Below are 21,957 nucleotides of genomic sequence, written 5' to 3'. Positions count from 1 at the left end.
GTCTCAGCCATCTTTGTGTGCCGTAGGGGAGGGCTTCCATAAATTGTATCCATGATTTCCTCCTTGCTTCTTCTTTCTGGACGTAGCCATTTACTGGCTGCAGCTTTTAGTCTAAAGAACAGTGTCTTGGGGTTTTCTCCCTGTACTTCCTTTTCTTTCCTGAATCGAACCCTATAAGCTTCTTCGTCTAGCCCAAGGTGGTCCAGGATTATGGTTTTGATATCTTTGTATGGAGTGTCCCCTCTAGGATTCGCTACTTGGTATGCCTCCTGGGCTGGTCCAGACAACAAAGGGGCTAAGAAAAAAGGCCACTTATTTTCGGGCCATCCGCGGGCTCTCGCGGCTCTTTCAAAGTTAGTGAGGAAAGCATTGGGGTCTTCTCCTACTGTGTACTTCTGTAGTGCCACGCCTTATGGGTGGGGCATGGGAGGCCGTCGCTCTGTTACAACTGATGCCCCAAGTTCTTGTATCGCTTTCTGTAGTCCTTCTATGTGGGCTGCCATAGCGTTTTTAAAGACTTTTCTGTCCGCTTGCGCCGAAGACATTTGGCGCTTCTGGCCCACTCCAGCTTCTCCTGTCCCTTGATTAGGTGTTGAATGAGTTGATCCATCTCGGGTGAAGGGATGGAAGGGGGATATCCCACTTCTGACACCAGTTGTGATGCGGTAGGAGAAAGGGACCTGAGACTGGTTCGAGGTAAATATGGTTTTATTTTTATAAAGAACTCCTTTTTCTTTGCAGACAGTCTTTCCCGTGAAAAGCTAGAGGGGTCCGTTGTTGCAGCTGTGTTCGGTGGTCTTCTCCTGATGGCCGCTTCCTTCGTATGTCCCACTCTGGTCTGCTTTGGCTGAGCTTCTTGCCCGTAGGACATGCAGGAGAGAAAGGATAGGGGTGCTGTCAGGCAACAGTCCTCTATATTCACAGCCCAAGGGGAACCCGGGGAGTGAGGGATCACTGCTGTTTGGGTGTATACACAAAGTGTATTTACAAAATGAACGACGGTGCACGACGGTGTGGGAGGTGTGGTATAGGATAAGGGAGGGGAGAGGAAAAAAGGATTCAAAGGAAGTGCTGCGACGTATATACAACAAGTGACTCACTGGTGCGGATCTATATACAACAACAAGCACTATCGCTTAGCGGAGTCTCCCCGCCTCCCCACCCAGATCGACACACGCTGCCGTACCTGAGTGAGCCACACCCCTCCGGGAGTGTGGCTGGGCGAATCGTGGGGACGTTGGCCTCCAGGCGGTTCAGCTTCTCCCGTTCGTCGGGCTCCGCAGTTGGTTTCTCGTTCCGCTCTTCTCCTCACTCGTTCCCCGACCTCTACACAAACTTCCTCCTCGGTGTCGTCACACGCTGAGTCTTGTGCTTCCTCCTTTTTGTCCAATCCAGTTGGACCTGCGTCATCTAGGGGCGAGGCTTCAAACTCTGAGCATGCCCAATTAACGGAGCCGTCCTCTTCCGCGTTGATCCGATTTTTCCAAAGCTGTTCCGTGTTCGTGTTCCACTCGCTCTGGGGTGGGTGGAGAGAGGGGAGATTTGCAGAGTCAGCGACCCACCATTCGGTTATTGGGGAGTGATTTTCTACGAGTCAGGTCCCCCTGCTACATACTCATACTTTTATTTATTGTTTAAGGAAAGGAAGGGACACTCTGGATATTTGTTGCAATACCTCTGAAGCAGTAGTATAGAAGTAGGAGGAAAAGGACGTCTGTTGTCCATTGCTTTTTCAGTTGTTTCAGTTCTTAAATGGCTATCCATTTTCAAATTTAGCACAACATAGAGGAAGACTAAGGGCAACCTTTTTTGAGTTCTTCCTTCACATCTGACTGTTTGGTGGGAGCTAGACATGGTTTTTACCTCCTGGCAAGGTTGGAGCACTGCCTCGAGGGCTCTTGAACCCATGTGAGATATCTGGACTCAAATTAATTGATTTGTCACTCAGTGTTATTTACTTTTGTCATATGTAGGATGCAATATTTCTGTCTTTTTGTCAGGAAATGCTTCTTCTCTTTATCTTCTGGGAGTTAATATTTAATAACTTCCATTAAATGTTATATTTATATATATATAAATGTGATCAAGGCCTCCGTGAAGGCCGAAACATTATGCTGGTGGCAATTTTAAAACTGAAATAAAAGATCTATTCACCTTAGCCTGGGTCGACTTTAGTTTCTGGACCGGTGGTGCCTGGTGAACACGGGGGGTAGGCTGGTCCGTGTGGGACGAGTGCGAGGGATATATATATATATATATATATATATATATATATATATATATATATATATATATATATATATATATAAAAAGTTGTATTAGATTGAAGCTTCGAACAAGGAAGTAGATTACATTAGGGAGGGTGAAACCTGGTAAATTAAAGAGCATTCATAATGCATTTGTTTCTGTTTGGATGAGAACCAAATTATTTTAGGAATAAACCTAACAGAAGAGTCTTCAAATCCTTTGTTGAAGGGAGAGGTGGTGTTTGGGTTCTGAAGTCAGAATGAGGGTGCTCTCGAGTGATGTTGCTGATCCATAGAGTATCTGAATATGGGCTTTTGGTGAGTCAAATATCAGGATTTCTAGGAGAATCGAGCCCTTGTTTTAAGTCCTCTTTGGCCTCCTAAAATAGTGGTGAGACAGGCCCTAAGAAATGTATTTGCCCGCTCGCTATGCCGAGTCAGATTTTATCATGGCAAGCTATCTTTAGGGTCTACTGGCCTGGTCTGGCAAGCTCGAGCTAGCAAAGAACAGGCGTTGTGTTCAGTCAGAAAGGGAATGAGCAACAAAATGCCTTTTAAATCTTGTTTTTATCTTCTCACATTTTCTATGGATCCAAACGCATAGGCCAATTGCCTGTTTATGTGTTCTAACAAATTGCTGCTTATTTTATCCTGGAGATTTGTGTTTACTTTTCTTTCTCTGACTGCAATGTTAGAAGACTTTGTAAAGAGAACTGTCTGACAATTGTGCGGGGCACACAACATTTAAATGGCGTGGAAATGAACGGTGTACATATTTCAGACTATATTTCAGTTACAGATAGGGGACCACTTTTTGTGGTTCCGAGGTCAGATGGAAAAAAAGATTTGAATAGGATCAGAATACATCAGAATACTTTACTTGGTGATGTGCAAATGATACATATTTGTTGAAACCCAATTTCCACGTTATCTTTTTATCAGGAAAACTGCTTGTCAACTGGAATGTGTGCAGCCATTTAAGAATAAAATGTCTGTCTGTAAATGACAGTGCACTACCACTTTATGCTTTAGGAGTATATTTATTAAATGTAAGAGTTTATATTTATGAACTGAGAAAAATCCCTTCCCAGATGACAATGCTAATAGACAACTAAGAGGCAAGTCAGCGGTCATGTGTACCCTTTATGTGAGCTAGATGTTTATTATACTTGGAACAAAGTTTAGTTTATCAAATAAAACAAAAAAAAATTATACAGCAGACAAGCTAAGCTCACATATTTGAAGGTGTTCTCACTGGTGATAATGTACAAAACGGTGACTCTCTGTATAATAAAATATTTGCTTAGTATCACACAATGTGAGACATGTTTATCGGTCCAATAATTAATGTTATGTCGAGTTGATTATTCAGGTCACTAGATCTGCAGGTCTTCTAGCATTTTTCTGACTTTTCGAGGCCTGAAGGTTAGTTATACAGTGAGGATTACTAAAATCACTTGCTGTGTAAGCCACGCATGCATCCAACCTTGAATGAAAGATTCTCTCTAAGCATAACTAATGCTGGTCTCTTGGAAGAAGTAAGATATTACTGTGGATGTTAGAAGTCTAGATCTGAGCTGCTTTCAGAAATGTTTAGCTGGTACTCTCGGTTTCCAGGTGAGTGAGCAGAGAGTAGGTCTTCATACTTATTTTTTTGTGAGTGTAGGTTATAATTAGCAGTCTTAGCAATGTTTTGTACACATTGCCATGGCTGCCTGTTGTTTTAGATAATATAATTCAGTGACTGAGCAGACATATTAGGCCAATTTTTTGTATTGTGGAGTGACAGTAAATTATATTTCAAGATCAAAGGGAAATAAAAGACCCTCTTTTGTAGTTGGCTGTCACATGTCAAATATTTGCATTATTCTTGGAGACACCTGCAACCTGGCGTAAGGATCAGGTTGGCTCTCTGTCAAGAGGCCAGATCGTCCTCGTTATGGAGCATAGTACATATCTTTTCACACCAGGCACTCAAATCCTCCCTCAACTCCTCATCTGTACCTACCTCTCACAAGGGACCTATTCCACAATAAGGCGCTCTCTTGCATTTCATTACTATAACTTAGTAGATGGCGTAGCAGGTTATAGCTAGTGAATCCTTATGTGTCTCTTATGTGGAAGTAATGAGAGAGACACAAATGTGGTACTGTTTTTTGCTGTTTTCAGTTTAAGGTGTTGACCTATAGTATAATGTTGTAGAGAGGTGCTAACTGTTGCACGTACTGGTCTCTGCCAGTTACTCTTACCTATGATATGAATGTATTGTATACCATTGTTTAAGTCTCGCGTTGATAGCACGCCGCGAATTGCCACCATTTAGAATATTTCGTATTTTCCATCACTAATATCAATCATCTGATTCCTCGCATTTGCCATCCTATGTAAGAACCTGCTTTCTCACCACCAAAACTTGGGGATAATCTATTTAGTATAAAGGTATCCACTCCTTCTCCCTTTTTTGGCCATTATCTCATATAAGATTATATGAGTTTAAAGGATTCACTCCATTTTTCTGTTTTCATGATGATCATTAAGGCAAGGAAAAGAAATCCGTCAAAGTATTATTGTAATATTAATAAGCTTGGTCACAATAGAATGGAAAGTCTGAGACTATTACCTTAACATTGGTTTGTTTTAATTTTCTCTGTGTAACATAATATAAATTGATGCATTATTGTACATAATATTTTTTGTTTTATGGAATTTTCCCATTTCAGATACTATCGTGGCTGCTCCAGAAGAAGGCGCTGGTTCGCCGAAACGCGCGTAGAGATTATTTTAGCCACACCTCTCTCTCTTAAAAATTGTGTTCATTTTATATAATCTTCATTTGTTGGATTATTTGTCCTTCTCTCTTAAAGTGTTGCTGTGTATTGTTGATTTATTATGTCGCATACAATTTGTGAATATGAATATGTATTAATATTTTAATGTGTTTTTTAAAAGAATTTATGAATAAAATTGAACTACCCCTTTTTTACAAACAACCTATGTTTTAGCTCAGTTCATTTCGACCACTTATTACGTTCTGTTGCCTAGATTGATACATATCAAATTATTTGCTTTTCCCTGGTCTAGGAACTTCATTTCCATGTACTCAGGGGGTCCTTGATAAATATTTACACAACTCTGCCAGTTACTCAACACATGCTGCCAGTAACGGATTACAGGTGAGGGAGGCATTATCATATGTAGGAGGATGACCCTGCCTCCCTGACATCTTAGGCGAGCTATCAATCAGAGTGGGTAATTTTTGGGTAATACCAGTAAACTAAATATATTGTCTTAATATCTGTCAGTATTTGCCACTGATTTGGTAAAGGGAAACATGTTTTTCTAGTTGGTGTTTGTCTGTAGTATTCCCACACACTGTTCTCATTTAGTCTTTGTAGGTCATGGTAGAATGCTCAGTTGTCACATAGTGCTCAGTGTGCAAGAAAATCCCTCCCAAGTAGTTTTTCAGTTTTCGTTAATCTTCAGTGTGCAAACGACTGCCCATCTTGTATTCCAAATCTTATTTAACCTTTTAAGAGGCCCAAAACCCATTGCCATTATATATGTTTCCCATTTCCTTGCAACCACCTTCACCCACCAGGCGACAAACACAGGTGGTGATATTGCAGGAGGTCATAGAAGCCAAACTCCGCCTTAAAGGAAGCTTGCCTCAGAGTTCTCTTTACTACTAAGTCTCACATCAACAACATCAATGAGCTCATTTGTGGGGTACGCTGTCTGTGTTTTCTAGGGTTCATAAATATTATTTACTTAACAACAGACAGTCACTGCTGTTCTTGTTCAGGAAGTCTTCTAGCTCCAAGTACACTAACTGGTTGAGGTGGGTAAAACTGTACTAAAGCCACAACCACAGTCCTCGCCGGGGTGAACCACAAAAATCACTAAATTAACCTGTGGTAGCTTGGCACAAAAGCAGTCAGGCTTAACTTGGAGTCAATGCCTAAAGTACTTCTGCGTGCTGCGGCAACAAATGATGGACGGAATGCAGAATGAATCGAACATGCACCCCCAGTCAAGAGATCTGAGTTAAATCCATTGTTCTTTTGCTCACCACGCCACTCTAGTTTGGACCCAACCATATGCAAATCAGTCTTGACCCACTCGTTATGGGAACAGTCCAGCACAAACTGCCAAGCCTGGTCCTCCCTAGACCGGAAACAAGCATCCTGGGACCTGTTTCAGGGTAACGCCCCATATCAGCCAGGCTAGCTTGAATCTTTTGGCACAGTGAGCAAGAGACCCATGTCTCTTTGACATTGTTTAGCATTCTGACCATCTTTTGTTCTTTTTTGCATTAAAGTATTTATGCAGCACACAAATAGTAATAAAGTGAAAGCACAACACTAGAAGAATCCCACACCAATTTAGATGAATAGAGTATATCTTAATAAATAAAAGGAGACCACAAATACAAAAATCCAATCAGTAGAACCGTAGATGCAATTTCAAAAGTTTAGGTAGGTATAGCACTTAAAAAGCACACAGGGCCACTCGCTGCCATCTGGTCGTGCTAGATCGGGGGGAAGTCACAAGTTCAGGTCGACCGTGATGGAGTGCTGGTCGAGTACAGTGACCAGGGGAGTCCCGCTGAAAAAGTTGCCTTAACAAAGTCTGGCGCGAAGAGTCCAATTGGTGGTGGAGGAGGCCGTGAGGAGCAGGGAGAGCGTCGCAGATGATCATCCATGTGGCTCGAAGACTAGGGCGGGCATTGCGGATGTTCGTTGCTGTAGCACCTAAGATCCTGTCCGCCGTCGTGAACGGTCCTTGCTGGAGCTTCATGTTGGCAGCCATCGTGGTCTGTTGATGCTCTTCTGGGAAGTGCAGGTCTCTCGTTGTTAGTGGTCGTTCTAGCACAAAGAGACGTGTTCAGCAGAGCTTTGCGTTGTGAAGAGAAGAGTGCACTCTGATGCCAACCAAGTGCCCATGACTTGGGGAGCCACCTCTTTGGGACCAGGGACTCTGGAATAGGATAGCAGGGTCCAGGCAGGCCAGTTGCAGGTCCAGGTGAAACAGCTGGGCAGTTACAGGGAAGCTGCTGAAGCTTGTTGTGCCCCTGTAGCTGAGAGCAGGAAGTAAGTCAACTGACCCTTGGAGTCATTTTGCCTGGGATGAGAGAGTGTGGCAGGCCTTAGCAGCAGGGTAGTCCTCTGGCAGGGAGGCAGTCCTTCAGTAGTGTCCACAGATCCAGGAGTGTACTGAACAGTGAGTCTGATGTTCCAACATTTTATACCTGTATCAGCTTTGAAGTGGTGAAACGTCTTGACTTATCCCCACATCTGTTTCTTGATATTTTCTATGTTCCCCTATCTGGGGTGACAAAAGGCTATTGTGAACTTCTTACTGAGTGCAGGAGGCAGTCCTTATTGAAATGCCAGTGTGGTAGGTGATACCTCCGTCCCCACCCATCCTGTCAGGAGTACTCTTCCTTCTAACACCCAAGTCCCCTTTGTGACACTGGGAGTATTACACAGAGGCCAGCTGCCACCTACACCTAGTCATGTGATCCATGACACTTGCTGCAGGCACCAAATGGTTAGAACAAGAAAATGCCAACTTGAAACAAGTAGCATTTTCTGAATTGTGACTTGAAATTTGACTTTAGCATCAAAGAGGATTTTTAATGACAATTCTTCAGGGAGACCAAACATGATAGTTCTACCTGTATCCAAGCAAAAATGATAATTTATTAAATATAATAGGGTAACCCAGTGTTATCCTGGGCGAGAGGTAGGCCTATTTGTAGTGAAAAACTCATTTTAAGTGGTACATGTACTGGTAGTGGAAAACTCTCAAAGGACATTCCCAACTTTTTAAATGTAATGCACCTTGCCTATGGGCTGTTTTGGGTGACTAGTATGTATTAAAAAAGTTTTTTTTGCCAGCTCAAATTGGTAGTTTAAAACTGCATGCAGGCTGCAATGGCAGGCCTAAGGCACCATTTGAGGGACTAGTTAAGTGGGTAGCACAATAAGTGCTGCATGCTCCATAGTAGCATTTAATTTTAACGGCCCGGGGTACATGCAGTAATACTTTTCTAGGGACACACAATTAAATTAAATATGGCAATTGGATGTAAGCTACATTGACCATGTTTAAAGGAGTGATCAAAAGCACTTTAGCACTGGTTAGCTGTGGTAACCTGCACAGAGACCTAAAACCAACAGAAACACATTTCAGCAAAACGGTAGGGCTGAAGGCAAAATTTTCGGGGGAAGGCCACCCTATGGCTGTCAGGTCTAACAGGAAGGACAAGGCCTTCTGAGCAGGAACCAGTGGAGAGAAGGGATGTCAACATAGGATCTAAGTTCTGAAATACGGTACGGAGGGCAGATCTATTCCTGAATTAATCTAAAAGTCTAATCATATGTGGTACAGCCACTATTAAATCTCCTGAATGAACTAAAGGGTCATCTATGTACAATGAAACTATACGTACCATGACTCCTCTTCATATTCCATAATCTGTTAATTCAGATCTTATCATGCCCTCCCACCATAGCGATTAGCAGTGGAGAAAGTGGGCAGTCCGTTTCATTTCTCTGCTGGATTCCTAACTCTCAGAAATCTGTCCGCCCTTCCTGACCCTTGCACTTAGACAGAACTGTGACAGTGTAATCCGGCTCATAATATATGGTCCAAAACCAAGAGCCTCAAGCATCTGGAATAGGTACTCTCATCCTACTGTCACAAAGGCTTTCTTGATCTCAAGCAAGGTCACTGCATAGTCCATATCTTGCATTAAAAAATATCCTACATGTACAAGTTCGTGTATGTTGCTAGCCATATTTCTGCTGGGAACAAACCCGGTCTGGTTTTGTGGAATCATCGTCAGTCAGTAGCTCTTTAAATAGTCTTTTTGAAGTGGACTTGCTGCGAATTTTTATATCTATGTTGATCATGGATATTTGTCTATATGATTTAACCTTATGTGGTCCTTCTCCGGTTTAAGCACTATTAATAAAAACTATCATTGCTTCTCTGTGAAGTCCAGTAGAGTACCAATCTCCGAGGCCTCCATGCGAACTTCGAGTAGCTTACCTAGAAATAAAATTAAAATCACTTTATAACATTCAGTCAATACCTCATCTGTATGTGGGTGTTTCCCTTTTTACATATCTGTGAGGGCTGCCAGTAACTCAGCCCTTGTGTGGTGCTCCTCCAGAGCTTTCCATAGGTCCACGGGTGGTCTCAACACTCCACGTGCCCCACGATTGAGGCAATAACTGGGGCCTCTGCATTGTAATTTAATAGTTTTAGATAAGACCTAAACACCTTGTTGTTATTTCCCTGCGTTGTTTTCATTTGTACATTTTTTCGTCAATTATTTCCTTCCTTTTGTGAGTCTCTTTTCTCTAGCATTTTCCATGATTTATCTAGTTCTCTGTTATGTTTCTGTCAGCAGGAAGTTTGAGTTCTTATCCATTCTATAGCAGAGGTCCCTCAGTTTGTGCTTATGTTTACTTCCCCATATGACTCTCAAAGCTTCAAACTTAGGGGCTGATTATAATGGCGGGTGAAGTTACGTCCCCCCACCACTGTATCGGAAACAGGACCGCCTGACATGCTGTTGGCGGTCCCGTAAGAGGCATTACAATATGACTACCACCACAGCGGTCGCAATGCCTATGTTTTGCATTTTGGCGGTCGCTGCTGGGTGCAGCACCCGGCGCAGTGCAAAATAGGGACAGCTGATATATCCCTGCAATACATGGCAGGCACCATGCGGTGCCTTTCACATGGTGCAGGGATATATAGGGGAGCACTATTGATGCCCCCCAGTCCCCATGTACCAACCCATGCGGTAAGGAGTGCCTGCCACGGGCCCCCAAATCCAGTTCCGACAGCCGTTTCACGGCAGGTTGACCCCCACAGAACGACCGGCAGAAAGGTATATTGTAATCCCACAGCGGTGCCTGACAGGCACCGACGCCGTTCTGGGGATGAAGAGCAGTCCGCCAGGCAATCGGAATCATTCTGACTGTCAGACCCGTGATGATCTATCATTCCAACCGCCACACATCTGCCCGCCATTGTAATATGGCGGGCGGTAAATTTGGTTACGATGGCGGGGAGACCGCCACTTAGTTTCTGGCCTCATGATGTCCATACTTAATTGGTCACGTTCTCCACACATTTTACCAGTGCAGGCAGTCTACTGATAACTGAGACCCTGCTATACCATTGGGTAGGAGTAAAACGAATGTGCCAGGCTATTTGGAGATCAATGTGATTATTCAGAATCTGGATTAAGCCGGTCTTCAGACCTTGCCATGGGAAAAAATGTATCTTCACTCCCCTGCGAAAGATCACTCTGGTTTCTAGAAAAGGTGCCATAATATCTGTCAACTTATGGAACTTTAAATTGACTACATTTGATACATATACATTTAAGAACGCAATTCCTGACAGTTAATGCACTGCTTACATTTATACATCTGCCTTCTGGGTCCTGTTGCACTGATGTGGCTCTAAATTGAATCACATTACAACTGCCTTAACACACACTGTATCCCGTGATCTAAGGCATTAAGATGTGTCTCCTGTAAGAAGGCAATACCTATCATATGGTGCCTGTGAAATGACAAGACTCTCTCTCTTAGTTTAATCATTAAGGGCATCCCAGGTAATTGTCTCCACTGTGTTATCCAGTTCTCAGTTTTACGTTTGAGGAGTGGTCCATTTGTTTTCCAGATAACCTCGACCGTCTTCCACCTAACATTTACCACCATGCACTACTTCACCATGCTGATTGCCTGAGCGGCCATGTACTAAGCATTACTAAATTGATTAAACTGTCCCTCCTACGTTTATATAGCTTAATAGATATATCGGAATTATCTCAAAAAAGATAGCATCCTCTGCATCAACACCTTATATAACCATATTTTAGGAGTGAACAGTCCACAACTGCAGGTCACGTTCTACCTTCTGAACCTTCCCATTGTCTCCGTTCAAGAAACAAAGTAAAACCCAACAATAATAGAACAATATAGAAGAACCACAGGACACTGGTAAGTATTTACACTACTGTTGCCGCCTCACTGTATGCAAGGGTCTCAACTGCATCTATGCCCTTTCTAGCAAGGTCCCATAGTCTGGACCAAAAGGTATTACTTCATTCGAATTCAGTCATCTATGCCCACATTGGGATACCAATGGACAGATTGTAATTGGTTAACATTGCAGGATTAATCCTTGTGGTATGATTCTTTACGGTAATCCTTGCCACCTCAGGTGTTTCTGCTGAGATCACTTGCTGGCATATTTCACTTCTCACTCCCAGGATTCGTGCTCTTAACTGCTGCTGGGGACAGTATCATCTTGCCTAGTCGAGTCGCAGAAGAGTAGGCGAATCAGCTTACCTACTTCTCCCCACCTCAACAGCCAGTGGAAGACTACAGCTGCGCTCCGTTGTACACCTCTGCCATGAGCATCCCTCGCATCTCACTGGTCGGAAGTGGCTGCCATGAAATTACAGTCTCTTGTCTACATCATTTATCAACATTATGGTCCTTTAGCCCGCATCCCAGGTTGTAGTTGAGGCAGATCTGAGTGGAATCCCATGCTTTGCGTAATCCCAAGTGCTAAAAATATGGATGGTCCACTAGTTATAAAATATTTTTAGGATTTCTTTTTTTTACAATGCAAACCTTTCCAGAGGGCATTAGAGCACTTTACAAGACAACCAGTTTACATTACACATGTTATCCTTTTTTGGCACAAGGAGATTAAGTGACTCAGAATCGCAGGATGTTAAGCAAAGGCCAGGATTTGAAACTAGTTACCCATATTCTTAAAGTCAGGATGCTGTGGCCACTAGGTCACACCTCTCCCCCCCCCCCCCCCCTCATTCTCTCTCCCATTTTACCTGGGCAGTGAGGGGGGGGGGCAGAGGAAACTGGTTTTATGTGCGCATTGCCTTCTTGTTGGCTGTGCCACTAGTAATAGGATGGATTCAAATTCATGCCCAGTAACTTTACTGAAGGCAAGAAGCCTTCTACATTTATTTTGTTGCTAAGTAACGGGTCACATTTATTTTTGTATCTAGCCATAATGTGTAGGAACTCAGCATAACTGTATGTTCTGCTATTAAATTATGATCATTTTATTTCAATGTTGTAGGTTATTACAGAACCGGTGACTCGGTGGAGAAATGTTCACGGACACAATCTTCTGGTAAGTGCTACAAGCTTCAATTTTAATTGCACAGGGGGTGTGGCCTGGGATGCATGGCAGCAGCAGCAGCGAAACAGCTGAACTCTGGCGCCCGAAGCCCATATGAGAGCACAGGGCCGGTCCTAGCCATGGGCGGTATGGGCAGCTGCCCAGGGCCTCGCGCTCAGGGGGGCCCCGCAGCCGGCCCCGCAGTTGGGGGAATAAATAAAATAAATGATGATGGGGAAAGCGCTGCAAGTGCAGTGAGTGAGCACAGCAGTCGCGCAGGGGGCGGGCCGCAAGCTGCACAATACAGGGAACTGGGAACAACAGCGCACGCTCGCAAAGAAGACGCCTGCACGCACCCCCCACGACCTAGCTTGGTTGGTGGTGGTGTGCGTGCCCTGGTGGTGACGTGACGCCGGCGTCCCCGGCCTTGAATCTTCCTTATCGGTGACAGTGGGTCCCAGGGCCGTCAATCTGGTAGCGCGCAAAAGCGCTACCAATGACGGCCCTGGACATGATTTTATGGCCAGCCCCCGCTCAGTGTGACACACTCAGCATGCGCACACGACACGCCATATGTGACCTGGCACACTGGCTGACTAACTCGGATCGGGCGGCGGGCCGCGTGGGCAGGCGCCAGGCAGGGCTGCAGGCAGGAGTCGGACGACGTCGTCGCGGACCCCGTCCTCCTCCTCGTTGAGTCCGTGTGGTTAAGGTAAGAGACCTGCTTCATTTCATTCAATCCATCGTATTATATTTATATTATTATATACACTTAATAAGACTTAACCTTCCAAAATGAAAGAAAAGCAGCACCATGGAACGCACTTCCTCTGGAACTGCCCCCAAAACCTGCAGCTCCCTCTAAGGCGAAATCCGCATGGCTCCCTCCTTCACAATGACACACTGTGTGATCGTTGATCCCGTGGCACTGGTATGAGCCTCCATAAAATGACTAGACCTTGAAAAAATTTTGTTGCCTTTGCTGCTTGTATAATGTCCTCTGGTGTCCACAAACGTCATGTAACTGCTGCGTAAAGCACTCTTGGCCTAGGTCAGGATCTCACTGTACAAGAACCAAATAAATACAAATAAATAACACCCATGCTCGTGATACATCTGCATGCATAAGTATCTCAATGCTGGTTTGTGCTTGATTAGAAGGCTTTAGATGCACAGGCCGGAATGCCTTCTGTACTGGAGTATTTCTGCACCCAGGAGACTTGGAAACGAAATAAACTTGGGAATAGGAGAGAGGGAAAAAGGACTGAGTCACTGGAGTACATCTAATGACCCACTTATGCACTTATTGTACAGAAGAATCCAAACCCATAGCCTAGGATTATATTACCACATAAATACACCGCTTCTTTTGTAAATTTACCAGTAGTTGCTTCTGTCTGTCTCCTCGATGTCTAGCTCAGGAAGAACTCTGCCACGCCACGTGTGTCTGGCTTAAGTTAAAATGTCTAAAGATCGATGCTGAGAAGACAATGTGTAAATTGAGCAGCTCTGACAGGCTGCGGAATTATGGGGCACCGGGCCTTTCCTCCTTTGATGATGCTAGCTAGTTCCTAAATCAAAATCGTACAAATGGTACACATTCCTGCAAATCCCAGTAGAGCTGAACATTCCACTGTTTCTGTACTAGGGAGCACCAGAAATAAAGTCCATTTAGGTATTGTAAAGATGAGTGAAGTTTCCCACTTCTTTTTCCTTTCGCCAGGCACTACATTTTCAAAATCTCTCAAAAAAGCCTTTTATGTGACAGAAGTGTGATCCGAACCCCTTTCATTTTCTTGTAACCACTTTCTGATGTTTCCACCAAAGGAAGTATATTGCAATGGATGGTTATTTGACAGGGTATGATGTGTATCTTAATTCTGATAACTACAGTGAAAGGTACAAATACAATTTGTATGGTGTGAGGTGTGTTTTTCTACAGTAAGATGTGGTACATTATGAATAGGGCTTCCGGTTTTATGGTTTTTATTTTTTTGGGCATTTCCGTCTGTATTTATCCACATTTATTTGTGGCCAATTTTATCCATATTTATTTATGGTTTTGTGGAAAAATGAAGCTGAAATTACTATATTTCCACATTTATTTAACCAGTGAATATGCTGTCATCATTGAATGCCTTTCATGATTCAATGCTGTAAACACTGGCTGCAAAAGATAAATCAATGCACTTAAAAGGAAATATGCTATTTTAAAAATGAACCTTGTGCATATCTAAGAAACTGGTGTGGGAGCACACTGCTTCACCTCCCAGCAAAGTCGCCCCTGGGCATCATGGTAGATGCAGTTCAGATCGACAAGCGAGTACACTTGGAAAGTCTTGAGTGTTTCACCAGGTGGGTGCAGATTAGTGCTGGCCATCTCTGGACAGGTGTTTCTGGATTATTATCCGTCATCAGCAGAGATTAGGCAAAATTATTTGGGGTTGCTGAGCAGGCTGCCGTATTCTTGGAACGCAGTATCTCTCCAGGCGCGCAGGTGCCTCTCCACGAGCTCGTCAGCTCAAAGCGGCTCGAGGGAGCCTTTAAGTAAGAAACTGGTGTGGGAGCACACTGCTTCACCTCCCAGGTGACGAGCTCGTGGAGAGGCACCTGCGCGCCTGGAGAGATACTACGTTCCAAGGATACGGTAGCCTGCTCAGCAACCCCAAATAATGCCTAATCTCTGCTGATGACAGATAATAATCTAGAAACACGTGTCCAGAGATGGCCAGCACTAATCTGCACCCACCTGGTGAAACACTCTGAAGACTTTGCAAGTGTACTCGCTTGTCGGACTGCATCTGCCATGATGCTTAGGGGCGACCCTGCTGGGAGGTGAAGCAGTGAGCTCCCACACCAATTTTCTACTTGAAGGCTCCCTCGAGCCTCTGTGGGCTGACGAGCTCGTGGAGAGGCACCTGCGCGCCTGGAGAGATACTACGTTCCAAGGATACGGCAGCCTGCTCAGCAACCCCAAATAATGCCTAATCTCTGCTGATGACAGATAATAATCTAGAAACACGTGTCCAGAGATGGCCAGCACTAATCTGCACCCACCTGGTGAAACACTCTGAAGACTTTGCAAGTGTACTCGCTTGTCGGACTGCATCTGCCATGATGCTTAGGGGCGACCCTGCTGGGAGGTGAAGCAGTGTGCGCCCACACCAATTTTCTACTTGTGCATATCTACTTCTGTTAAAGGCTCTTTACTAAAATTCCTTTCTTTTTTAGCCCCATAACCTATCAATCCACAGGCCTGGCAGCCATGGCAGACAGTATTTGGAGTTACTCTAAAAGCAACCCAATTTCTGTTTTTATCCACATTTAAAAATAAATACAGACAAGAAAAGAAATGTTTTCTGTCTGTTTTTATCTGTCAAAATCAGTAAAAACGGAAAACAGGAAGCCTTAATTATGAACAAGATGAGTCACCAAGGGACGGGCTCCTAGTCAGATACGTCCTGTAGTGTTACTTTTTTCTTCAAGAACAACAATCAATTTATGAGGGTCAAAGGGGATTTTAAATACCAAACTCTGATACGCCCCATACATACACTGAAAGACAAAAAATATCAGAGGGTCTAGAACAACAAAGAAAAGATCGCCGATTATGCACCTACAAGGGACTCTATTATCATGCCACGTGTATAATATAGAAACACAGTGTAAGGGTGACCTGTGTTTCTATATTATACACGTGGCATGATAATAGAGTCCCTTGTAGGTGCATATCCGGCGTTCTTTTCTTTGTTACTTTTTTCTTCACCTCCTTGCTCACCGTCTCCGCCAGTGAGGTCTTCTCTCACTTTGTCTGCATTAGTATGAGTTGAACTGTGGTGGTGGTGTCTGATCATGAGGGCATGTCCAACTAATCATTCAAGGAGACGGCAAGCGTTACACTCATGGATATTTGCTCACCTGTTTTCCATTCCCTCTACTTTTGTCCATCTTACTGATATCCACATTAGTTTGTGTTACATTCTAATCTTTCCTTCCTTGTACCTTTCCCCTTTAAGTGCATGCGACTGGTTATGTTTCATAATGTATTCCAGGTTCTGAACAGAGCTTTCTTCATGTAACATTCTGCTCTGATTTGCCAGTTGTATCCTGATGCTGTTATGCTTAGACTCTATGCTCTGCTGAGAAATAAACCTCTTTGGATTATACATTTTTACTGGAATTATTACAATTTTTGGCGACGAGGCTTTTTCACTCCTGCCATTACCAGCAGAGGAGCGGAGTTTGGACCCATTTTATTCCTTTTTATTCATTTTTAGAACTATCTGGATTTGCTTACTGCTCATCGCTTTCCCGATTTTGGAACCTTGTTTCTCTGCGTCATTACAATATTCTCTTGAGGTAAACCTGGATCTTATTTCATTTCGTCTTATTTTTATCACCTTTTACTACTTTGCATCTTTCGAAATTCACTTTACCTTCACGAAGCCGCGCTGCTTCGAATCTTCACCTACGGAGCCGCTCTTCAAAGATTCCACTCACGTCACAAACTTCTTCGACGTGTTTGCCGACGGAGCCTCTTCCATAACAAAAGACTACGCATGCGCGTCTGTGTTCAAGACTACGCATGCGCGTCTCTGTTTTCCTTAACAACGGAGGTCGCGCTACGCTCCACGTAAGCGCGTCTTTTGTTTCCTGGCAACCCAAGTCACAGGCTCCATAACAACGCAAACGGAAAGAAAGGAAAGCAGCTATATTTACTCGAAAGCGGCATCTAATAACAAAGCAGCAATATTTCTCTACAATTACAAAGCGACTTACAGCGATTTCACAGCAGTATTGCAGACTCTGTTGCTAGTATTTATTTACATTGGAAAATGTATTATTTATATGTTGAATTTTCTCTGCATCTACAAAACAATACTCATTAAGTGTTTACATATTTCTTTTACTTCAGTTACTGCTTTTATTTTTATTTCACAATGCAATTTGATCCTCCATCTAAATTTCTGCAAACCAAAGGTGATCCACCTATACCTTGGTCTAGATGGAAGGAAGAATTTTTTTATTACATGCGTGCTATTGATGGAGAACGCATGGGTTCTGAGAGAAAGAAAAGTATTCTTTTACATTGCATTGGGTCTGAAGGACAAGAAATTTTCAGAAATTTACCACAATTAACTGTTCCTACTGGAAGTGGAGATACTTTAAATGTCTATGTTGAAGCTTTAAACAGGTTAGAAAAAAGATTCAAACCGACTGCTAATATTGCCCTAAATCGTTTTAAATTCTATACCAGGGCACAAAAACAGGATGAATCTTTTGATGACTTTTTGACTGCATTAAGAGCATTGTCCATACATTGTAATTTTGGGGCAATGACTGATGAAATGATTCGAGACCAAATAATTGTGCATGTCAAAAACAAAAAGACTCAAGATAAACTATGGTGTTTGGGTGATCCCAATTTAGAGGAAACAATTGCCATTGCTAAATCTACGGAGTTATCTGAAAAATGGATGGATATTGTTGTTAAACAAAGTTCTTCTTCCAATAAAACTACAACAGAAGAGGAAGTTTGCATTGTCAAGCCAAAAGGAGACTACAAAAATGTTTCTTCTGCCCAGAAACCGAATAAAAGCTCCTACATGGGAAGCAATAGAAAAACAGAATTTAATAATAATTTAGTTTGTTATAGGTGTGGGAGCAAATCCCATATTGCTTCATTTCAAGGCTGTCCTGCTTTGAATAAGGAATGTAATGTTTGTGGTAAGATTGGACATTTTGGCAATGTTTGCAGGGAAAAACGTTTTAACAATCAATCTCGAATGTTACAATCACGACCATCTTCTAGTAACTTTACTCCTGCAAAGGTCTCTTCTATCACAAATACTGAAGAAGATATACAAGTTTTAGATAGAGGTTATGTTGTTTCTATTGTACACTCAGGTCGTGTATTGTTTACTTGTAAAAAATCACCTAAATGCAATTTTAATATTTTTACGGTTCAAGTAGAACTCATGGTGGATTCAGGTTCGCCCTGGACCATTATTACCATGGAATATTTTAAAGAAAAATTACTGGGTGTGTGTGATATTGCTAATATAGAAGTACCTGATATTCTTGCTGATGATTTTAATGGTGCTAAGATTGATGTAGAAGGTTATTTTAAAGTACCCTTAACTTTCAGAGGTAGAATGGCTCATATCAAATTGTATATTGCTGCCAAAGGTGTAAATGTGCTTGGATGGCATGATCAGTGGGAGCTTGGCATCACATTAAATCCACGTGCCAGAGATCCTGTGTCATTATGCAGCGATCAAGATATGTTAAATAGTGAACAAGAGATGATTAATTTCATCTCTCCTTGTTTTGAAGAGAAGAAAAATATGTCCTTTTGGAGCAAGAAATTCAACAAGGTGTTCTGTGATCAGTTAGGCAAATTGAAGAATTTTACACATAAAATAGTACTTAAGGATGGAGCGCTTCCGGTCAAACAGAAATTAAGAGGTGTTCCCCTTAATGTTAGGGATGAATTGAAAGAAATGTTGAATGAGTTGTTGAGTGAGAACATTATTGAAGCCATTGAATCCTCAGAATGGGTTTCCCCCATTGTTCTCGTGCGTAAACCAGACCAAAAATTGAGGGTCTGCATTGATTTGAGAGCTCTAAATGCCAATATTATTATTGACTGCCACCCTTTACCCAACATTAATGAGCTTGTCTCTCTCTTTGATGGTGCGCAGATTTTTTCTACTTTAGACCTTAGGTCTGCGTATCATCAAATTGAACTTGCAGAAGAATCCAAAAAGTACACAGCTTTCATCACTCCCATGGGTTTATTTCAGTGCAGAAGGATGCCTTTTGGATTAGCTTCTGCTGCTTCTGTATTCCAACGAGTTATGTTCCAAATGTTCAGGAATCTTGATTCTTTCGTCAAATGTTTTCAAGACGACATATTAATTTTCTCCAAAAATGACAATGACCATATTGTACATTTAGATGCAGTTTTTAAGAGACTTGAACAATATGGTCTTACTCTTAAGGGGCATAAGTGCAAATTATTTCAGAAATCTGTAGAATATTTAGGCCATACATTACCCGGTGAAGGCCTTATTCCAAAAAAATCCAATGTTGAGGCCATCCTTAATGCCCCCTCTCCGGTAAATAAGGATCAACTCCTTTCCTTTTCAGGAATGTGCGAGTATTACAGCAAGTTTGTTGTGAATTTTGCCACTAAAATGGAACCATTGAGGAAATTACTGAGGCAAAATAATGCATTTAAATGGGAAGATGAACAGGAGAAGGCTTTCATGGCAATTAAAAAAGACATTGTAAATTCTCCAACGTTAAAGCCTTTTAGAATGGGTAGGACATGTATCATCACCACGGATGCAAGCTTGTATGGTCTGGGTTGTGTGTTGTCACAAACAGATGGCAGATTGGAATGGAATGTTGCGTTTTCCTCTAGAACACTCAATGAGACTGAGCGCAGATATGCAGTCATTGAGCGTGAATTGCTTTCATGTGTTTGGGCGATTGAACACTACAGAATTTACATTTGGGGCAGTAAATTTATTCTGCGTACAGATCATAAACCCCTTTTGAACATTCTTTCTGCTGTAGGTGGTTGGAATTCCACAGCAAGAATTGCACGTCTTGCATCTAGGCTACAGGAATACAATTTCACAGTGGAATACATTCCTGGAAAAAAAATGTCACTGCAGATTGCCTTTCACGTCTTCCTTGTGTGGATAGCCAGAATAGTGTAAATGGCCTTGTTGAGGCTGATTGTGTGTTAAGTCTTTCTGATGTAGTTTCTCCTCATTATCAGGATATTTCTGAAGAGTTTTGGTTGAAATGTCAGGATGAGGATGAAAAATGTGTTTTACTGAAGATTCATTCTTGAAGGTTGGCCTGATAAACACTGTGTCAAGGATGAGTTACTTCCTTTTTATAAAGTTATGGAGGAGTTAGGTTGTGAAGGGGATCTGATTTTCAAAGCAGGTAAGTGTGTCCCACCTAGTGGAGTACAAGAATTGATTTTGAAACTGGCACATAAAACTCATCCAGGTATATCAGCTATGAAGCGCTTAATTAGATTACACTTTTGGTGGCCAGGCATGGACAGATATGTGGATTGTACTGTCAGGGAGTGTTCTGCGTGTTGTTCCAATGATAAAATGCTTAGAGTACATGTTCCTCCTCTTAGAACTGTGAAATGGCCCGAATTACCTTGGAGTAAAATTGCATTCGACATTTCAGGTCCATTCCACATTCTTCCGGAGTCTTCACGTTTTGCTTTGGTCATCATAGACTATCACTCTAAATGCCCAGAGGTTAAGTTTGTGGCAAAAGCTACCTCTGAGGTCGTCATTACATTTTTCAAGGAAGTTTTATTCTAGAGAAGGGTGCCCCTCTGTTTTGATCTCTGATAATGGTGTACAGTTAGTTTCATCAGACATGAAGTCCTTTTTGAAGAATTGTAACATCAGGCACATTCAAACCTCTCTCTATGAGCCACATGAGAATGGCCAAGTAGAAAGGTTCAATAGGGTTCTTAAAGGTTTTGTTACTGATTCCATAAAGGAAAAAGGCAATTGGTTAAATGTTCTCAGGGAAAAGCTTTGGTGTTATCGTATCACACCTCACACCACTACTGAGATTAGCCCTTTTAGATTGCTCAAAGGTAGAGATCCTGCTTCTTCGATTTGTCCTTGGTGGTGTAAGGAGAAGTGTGGTGATTTGTCTGATAATAGAGTTGACATTCAGAGTGTTGCCAATAAGATTTGTGACAAGCAGAATAAATCAGCTGCGTGGTACAACAACAAATGGAAAACAAGGGTGCATGAATTTGAGATTGGTGATTGGGTCAGGATTGTGAAACCAGTTATGGTAAGCAAGGGAATGAGTAAGTATGGAAGGCCCATTAAGATTGTTAAAGTTTTTAATAATACCGTTGTCACCCAGGATGGCAAAACCTGGAATGTGAGTAAGGTAGCTAAATGTCCTCCTTTTCAAGATGCTCAATTAAGAAATAACCAATGTCAAAATGACTATTCTAATGTTAGCATTGGTCCTGAACAGTTTTCTCACACTGTGGCATCAAGGGTTAAAGATGATGTACGTATCAGAAGAAGACCAAATTCTTTGCAAGACTATGTTTAATTTTTTCTTTTCATTTTCTTTTTTTTTTTATATAAGGGAGATGTGTTACATTCTAATCTTTCCTTCCTTTTACCTTTCCCCTTTAAGTGCATGCGACTGGTTATGTTTCATAATGTATTCCAGGTTCTGAACAGAGCTTTCTTCATGTAACATTCTGCTCTGATTTGCCAGTTGTATCCTGATGCTGTTATGCTTAGACTCTATGCTCTGCTGAGAAATAAACCTCTTTGGATTATACATTTTTACTGGAATTATTACAGTTTGCTTCACTGATGCCAAATAACTAAGATCAAAAGTCCTGCGAAGTCACTTTCTGTGATGTCACTTGGAGGGGCCTCACATTTTCCCTTTCGCCCAGGGCCTCAGAAGGCCTAGGACCGGCACTGTGAGAGCATTTATCTTG

At 42.4% G+C, this 21,957-nt stretch overlaps 1 protein-coding gene across 1 annotated transcript in view; it reads left to right on the top strand.

The window, feature by feature from the left end:
• TK2 (thymidine kinase 2) overlaps window positions 1-21,957 on the top strand; it is a 286,208-nt gene that overhangs the window by 39,413 nt on the left and 224,838 nt on the right. The window contains exon 4 of the mRNA XM_086947721.1: window positions 12,387-12,440. Within this exon, the coding sequence (XP_086803847.1) occupies window positions 12,387-12,440 (54 nt within the window). The remainder of the gene's footprint in view (window positions 1-12,386; window positions 12,441-21,957) is intronic.

The sequence above is a fragment of the Lissotriton vulgaris genome, chromosome 12, assembly GCF_964263255.1.
Source record: "Lissotriton vulgaris chromosome 12, aLisVul1.2, whole genome shotgun sequence".
NCBI lineage: Eukaryota > Metazoa > Chordata > Amphibia > Caudata > Salamandridae > Lissotriton > Lissotriton vulgaris.
This window is presented reverse-complemented; position numbering and strand designations above follow the sequence as displayed.